Source organism: Sphaeroforma arctica, assembly GCF_001186125.1.
Source record: "Sphaeroforma arctica JP610 unplaced genomic scaffold supercont1.85, whole genome shotgun sequence".
NCBI classification, from domain to species: domain Eukaryota; class Ichthyosporea; order Ichthyophonida; genus Sphaeroforma; species Sphaeroforma arctica.
In genome coordinates, this window is record NW_014040473.1 from 87066 (window position 1) to 93514 (window position 6449).

At 41.3% G+C, this 6449-nt stretch overlaps 1 protein-coding gene across 1 annotated transcript in view; it reads left to right on the forward strand.

Moving 5' to 3' along the window:
• Window positions 1-6449, forward strand: part of SARC_01992 (hypothetical protein) — a gene marked incomplete at its 5' end in the record, with an annotated part of 14746 nt that overhangs the window by 2580 nt on the left and 5717 nt on the right. Inside the window, 8 exons of the mRNA XM_014304273.1 lie at window positions 141-249; window positions 535-630; window positions 1342-1435; window positions 2379-2495; window positions 3523-3691; window positions 4067-4263; window positions 4740-5123; window positions 5438-5616. Of these exons, the coding sequence (XP_014159748.1) occupies window positions 141-249; window positions 535-630; window positions 1342-1435; window positions 2379-2495; window positions 3523-3691; window positions 4067-4263; window positions 4740-5123; window positions 5438-5616 (1345 nt within the window). The remainder of the gene's footprint in view (window positions 1-140; window positions 250-534; window positions 631-1341; window positions 1436-2378; window positions 2496-3522; window positions 3692-4066; window positions 4264-4739; window positions 5124-5437; window positions 5617-6449) is intronic.

The following is a 6449-nucleotide window of genomic DNA, read 5'->3' on the forward strand; positions in this document are numbered from 1 at the left end:
TATATATATGTGTGTGTGTGTGTGTGTGTGTGTGTGTGTGTGTGTGTGTGGATACGTGTGTATGAAGATCTAGTTACTTGGCATCTAGTACTTGAGCGGATGAATAATTGTCATTATTGTACCTTTGTTTGACATGATAGGCAAGAGTCACAAGGTGATGTGGATTCAACGCATCCAGCGAAGGATTTAAAGATCGGGAAGTGGAAGAAAATATTAGAGGAGGTCAATGGCGGCGTTTCATTGAAAAAGGTGAGTTTCTTTTGCCCTATATTACAATTTTGGAGTTGTTTGTTTGTTTTTCGATTAGCCTGTGCCAGTATTAGTGATTTCGCCGTCATCCTATTCGGGATCGATGTGTCTTTCAAGGAGAATCAAATAAGGAAGTGCTCTAGTGTGATGCATGTTATTACTGATTTAACAGTAGTATGTAGATGGTACTTCTTTTCTGCTGCATATACAATAATATCCATTTCTTTTTTTTCTTTTTTCCTTTTTTTTTGCTCATGCTTTGCTTGTAATTCTTCCTTCGGTCAGTGTGATGCCCCGGGATACCGCCGAATGAGCAGTGCGCCTGCTTCCAAATTCAGTAACGTCATGGCCGAGATAAAGCTGCGCCAACCCCTAAAGAAGGTAATGACTCGGTATAGCCCACGCGTCACTATAGCTTTCACGCTCACATTGTTGTTCTTCTATGGTGCATTCCTGTAGACCGAGCGTGTCTATGCCTGTTTGGTATAGGTATGGCTGTCCTTAGCTTGGAGATTGTGGTGCGGACAGTCTTCAGCATACGGTCAAGTGATGTGCCTGGGCTTGTAAATAGCTGTGGTGCTGGTGTCAGCTGCGCTGCTATGTGTAAGGGATCTCAAAACTGTCAAGTAATGCGACAGTTCGTACATGGGCTGATAAATAGCTGTAGTACTGTTGCTAGTTTTTCTACGATGTGTAGGAGATCTGAGGCAAGTATCTCGGCAGTTGCTCATCTCACTTGCAATCTGTGTAGCATCACGTGAGCTTCCAAAAACATGTGTGTGTGTGTGTGTGTGTGTGTGTGTGTGTGTGTTTGTGGTGGGTGGGTGTATGTGTGTGTGTGTGTGTGTTTTGCCAATTTGTTGGTGATAATGACGTGCTGTAGCCAGTGTCTCTGCCGAGCGAAGAGAGTATCTACACACAGTATAACACGTGTTGTATCTTGTCATGAATGCGCAGTATGGTACAAGTTTGTGAGCCGACTATCTGAGAACATCAAATTCCTAAACTCTACCAAGAAGTTCGCCAAGCCTTCCCTATTTGAAACTATAATTAATACTCTGATTGCGCTCTCGTGCGTCTATTCTGTTGAAGGTAAATGAAAGAGTCTTGGCTCCAGAAGTAAAGAACTTGACCCCAATGCAACAACTGTTAGAAGATTTGCAGTCAAAACCTTCGCTGAAAAAAGGTGTGTGACGTACTCTATTCGATAGTACATTCACAGGCATAAGTGTTGTATCATACTCTCCCGCGTGTGTGTTTATTCCATATATACGTATATATATATGCATATCTGATATAATCTATAGATATATATTTGTTTGCATGTGTGTGTGGTATGTGTGTATGTATGTGTGTTTGTTTTTGTGTGTGTAATCTATCTATATATAAATATATATATATGTGTGTGTGTGTGTGTGTGTGCGTGTGTGTGTGTGTATGATATAATCTATGATTATATATTTGTGTGTGCTTTTATGTGTGTATTCCATATTTGCATATATGATATATTCTATAGTTATATATTTGTGTGTGTTTTTCCTCTGTGTGTCCATATATACATATATGATATAATCTATAGATATATATTTGTGTGTATGTGTGTGTTTTTGTGTATGTATTCCAAATTAAATTTCTTATAGAGCCTGGACGGTCTTATATATTGCTTGCCCATCTCCACCTGGATACTTCATTCTCTCCCCCTGTCATGCACGCCACAATAGTACCATCACGCATTAGGTTCAAATATTTTTGTTCTATGTGTAGCGTAGAGGCTGTCATTGCTCGCGGCTGCTTTATCGCCCTCTGTTTTTGTGGCTCACATGCTCACACGTCACTCTGCAGCGTATACCATTGAGTGTCAGCGTGTTTACACTAGGTTAGTCTCAGAGCTTCGGTGGCATTACGTGGAGGTCACTATCAGAGCCGATACAGAAGTGGTAGTCAATACTCTCGCTGTTATGCTTCAATCACATGCAGCCTTTGCATCCATGCACCTATCGCGATATGATGTGTTGGCGGTTTTATGTACCTGATATCTTGATTCACTATTTTGTTGACATATCGATTTCTTAATCCGTTTTGATTTATCGCATTGATATCTTATGTTGATTTATTCCTTCACTGCCCAGTCAATGAAGAACTGTCTAGTACCAGTCTGTATGATATGCCACAAGCGTCGCCCCTGCCTCGCCCCACCTCAGCGGGTGGCAAGAACCGCCTGTCTTATTCTGCCACTGCTGGTACTGGTAAGGTCGAGTGCATCAGCGTGGGAGGAGTATATGTCGCCTTGTATATATCTTTGTGTACTCGTGTGCCTATATATATATATATATATATAATATGTATCTATCTATATCTATATCTATCTATATATATATATATTTATATATATATATATATATAATATATATGTATCTCTCTATATCTATCTATCTATATATATATATATGTATATATTGTATACATACCCATTGATCACAGTAAATTCGAGTGTACAAGCATAGGGGGAGTATGTATATGTATACATACCCACTGTTCACAGTGTTGTCGAGTTCATCCACGTGTGGAGAGTATGTTTTGTCTTCAGTCGTTATGTGTGCACTCGTGTGCCTACACATAAATATATATTGAGCTCTAAATACTTAACCATTAACTACAGTTAGGTCGTGTAGCAGTGTGTGAATTACACTTTTTGCATTCATTTATCTCATGAGCTTGTGCACGTTATGGGGTGTATGAGTGTGTGCAGGATTTGCTTTCCTGTGCAATGCATCCGCAGGCTAGCTCGTATAGTCTCCACAATAGACATCTGAGCATATATTATTCATACTAATACCTCACTGTGGTTATGAATCATGTTTATTTCTATAGGAATACCTCACTACATGTATATGAAATTGCATGTATTCAACACAAATACGCCACTACAGATGTGTATCTATATATGGTTAATGCGATCATCCCCCTACAATGACATAAACAGGTGGGTTCCTCACCAATATCAGAGATAGGAAAACGCATATGTAACTTATTATCAACTCCCTAGAGATGTGCAAACACGCATTATTATTTTTAATACACTTACATATATACAAACTTTCATATTTTGTACGACCGTCTTCTTACTGATAGCCAAACTACCAAGTCTACACGATCATCTACAGATACACGAACACATTTATTCTACATGACCAACATCTTGTACATATACAAACATATACATTTCATAATATTATCTCCCAAACACAATTATACCGTATCATCCCCCTGCAGATATGCGGCCCAAGAGCCCCAGAAGCGCCAAACTGGCAAAGGTCACAGACATTGTAGTCAACGGAAAGATGCGACTGAGCGTCGATCTGGAAGATGACTTCAGCGACTTATTCGCCACACCGGATATCGAGCCAAAGTCGTCGTTGAGATATACCAGGACTATGGACGCGTATGTTCTGTATTGTGTACTGGTATTGCCGTACATTTCTCTGCCGAGAAATTCTATAGCGTCTGTGTGTGTAAGGTGTAACTGAGTATTCACTGAAAGATTGGTATTGTTGCAAGCGAATGTACGAAAATAACAGCCTATTCAATCCGTATATGTATTGTAGCAAGCAAGTGTATGTAAATAACAAGCCACAGATCGAACGAATTCAGCTACACTCAGGAATCACAGATTCCCCACAAAGGAAGGATATCACCCCATGAATTTGTTAGGTAGTATCATGCCACAGTGGTCGAACGACCTTTATCATATCCCAGTATGATAGCTGTCACGCTCGAAACGACCTCACCTCGTTAATTGTCCACTACCACACCACAGAGGCCGGACGAGACCGACCAAGTACGCCAATCAGGGTGAGAGCGCTCGAGCCGAGTCTTACCCGACCGTCCTTGAAGGGGTCGCAGCTAGAGAGCACGCGAATGAACAGGCCATGCCTAGCAATAGGAAACGAAGCTCTACACTCAGCATGGGCTTCTCTTCTATGGACGGCATGTTTGATCCCAAGAGTCCGTCAGGTATGTAGCACCTCTGAGTTTAGACCGACTGTGTGTAATGGTATGTATGGGCGCTGAGGTATGGTCACTGTGAGTATATGCATGTATATATGCATGTGTAGGTGAGGCTAGCTTAGCAGTGGTAATGCCGGATTCGAGTGCTGTGCTTGCTAGTTGCACGGACTTTCGGGCTAAACCATAGCAAAATGCTAGACCGTAGTGCACGCAAAGTTGCTTCTCCTCTCAACTGGGCGAAATTTGAATCTCACGCATACGACTATTAAGCTGTTAAGCTTAAGTGTATGGCTCAGAGTGTTCTGCACTGTGTACTGAAGTACTTTTTTCTCTGCTGTGTGCTATACATACCGTGGATGCACTCTGATGATCTAACTCTTTGTGATACAGACATTTCGACCATTGGGACAAACTCTAATCTTCGCTGTCTGACTGTGAGCCAACCCATCTCTTACCAAACCCCAATAACCACCCACACTCAGGTGTCACGGATACCTTCAACTTCCCAGTCACCCCCATCACCATGGTAACGAAGAGCACTCCCATCGAGGACCGGCGCGGCGTGGCCGCCTCCCCGATGAGCGCGCTCGATTCCAATTCTATTGATAGACCCGCATCTCCCTCGCGAACTATACCCGCCGCCCCAGGCGCCGCCCACATTCCGTCCAACACCCAGAGCCCACGAAAACCAGACCAAAGTAGTAATGTCTTTGTCTTTGGGGTGAAGAGCTCAGACGATAAGGGCTCTGTTTCGCCCACGATTGGATTAGCCAGCCGTTCACCGTCACCGTTTGTGTTTGGTGGGTCCAGCAGTGGTATCATTGCCCACAGCCCAACGCCAGATCGCAGGCTGTCGATTCTTTCTGGTACGTTAGTTCGACATGCCTCTATGCTATCAGGGCGCATGTATGGTTCGTTCGACTATGTTTTTTGGCCTGTAACCTTCTTCAATCCAAATTTTGGATTGCTTGACACTCATGCCATCCAGTATCAATTGAGAGTGTGTCATCACTATACAGCATATATACTGTGGTATGGCTTTCGGTTGTCCACCTGTACTGACCAACTCGGAAAACATTCGGCGACACCGAGGTCTATAGTACATTCGAGTCTCGATAGCATGTGATCTGTGTTGTGGACTGCAACAGTCAGTAAATAATCCCTCCCATATCTAATACAGGTCTTGGTAATATAGCCAGCCCGTCCGCCATTCGACCAGCGAGTCAGCAATGCCATGAGGATTCGGATTCCAGTCTGAGTGACTACGAGGAGGATGAGCGCGACCGGAGTAGGCCTGCGTCGGGCAATGTGAGTATCAAGGCAATCAACGTGGATACGATGAGGGCTATGAACAAAATGGTAGGGTTTTGTATGGTTGTATGTGACCTATGTATCTAGGTATACGCAGTGGTGCTTCAATGGGCTCTCCATCTGTAGACAAGAATATTTGAGTTTATCTGTTAGACAAGAGTATTTGAGTTTATCTGTTAGACAAGAACATTTGAGTTTATCTAAGACAAGAGTATTTGAGTTTATCTGTTAGACAAAAGTATTTGAGTTTATCTGTTGGACAAGAATATTTGAGTTTATCTGTTAGGCAAGAATATTTGAGTTTATCTGTGTATGTATTGAAATGTATTGAAGTTTACTTTTGTACTATCGTATTCGCATTCAATAATAGTTGACTTTGATTTTCGATATTAGTAAATTTCGATACTTGTCGACGCATATCATGTTGGGGCTCTACATGTTCAATATATCTAATACAATGGTATATATATAATTGTATATTCATAGATATATATACTACTATTATTATTGTTATTGTTATTGTTATTCTTTTTCTCGTTATAATTCTTGTTCTTGTTCCTATTCGTATTTCTATTCTTGTTCCTATTCTTATTCTTATTCTTTTATTATTACATTATAATAATCTTTTACTGTCATATTTTTATGTTACCATATTCTAGTTATATATATATATGTGTGTGTGTGTGTGTGTGTGTGTGTGTGTGTGTGTGTGTGTGTGTGTGTGCGTGTGTGTGTGTACGTATAAGTTTCATTGCCACATACATAATGCGCACATGACTATATCGAACTACGCGAATCGATCGCTTCATGATATGTGAGTATGTTGAGTGTCTATCTAGCCTTTACAAAATGTTGTCAATATTTATATCGACACATACATA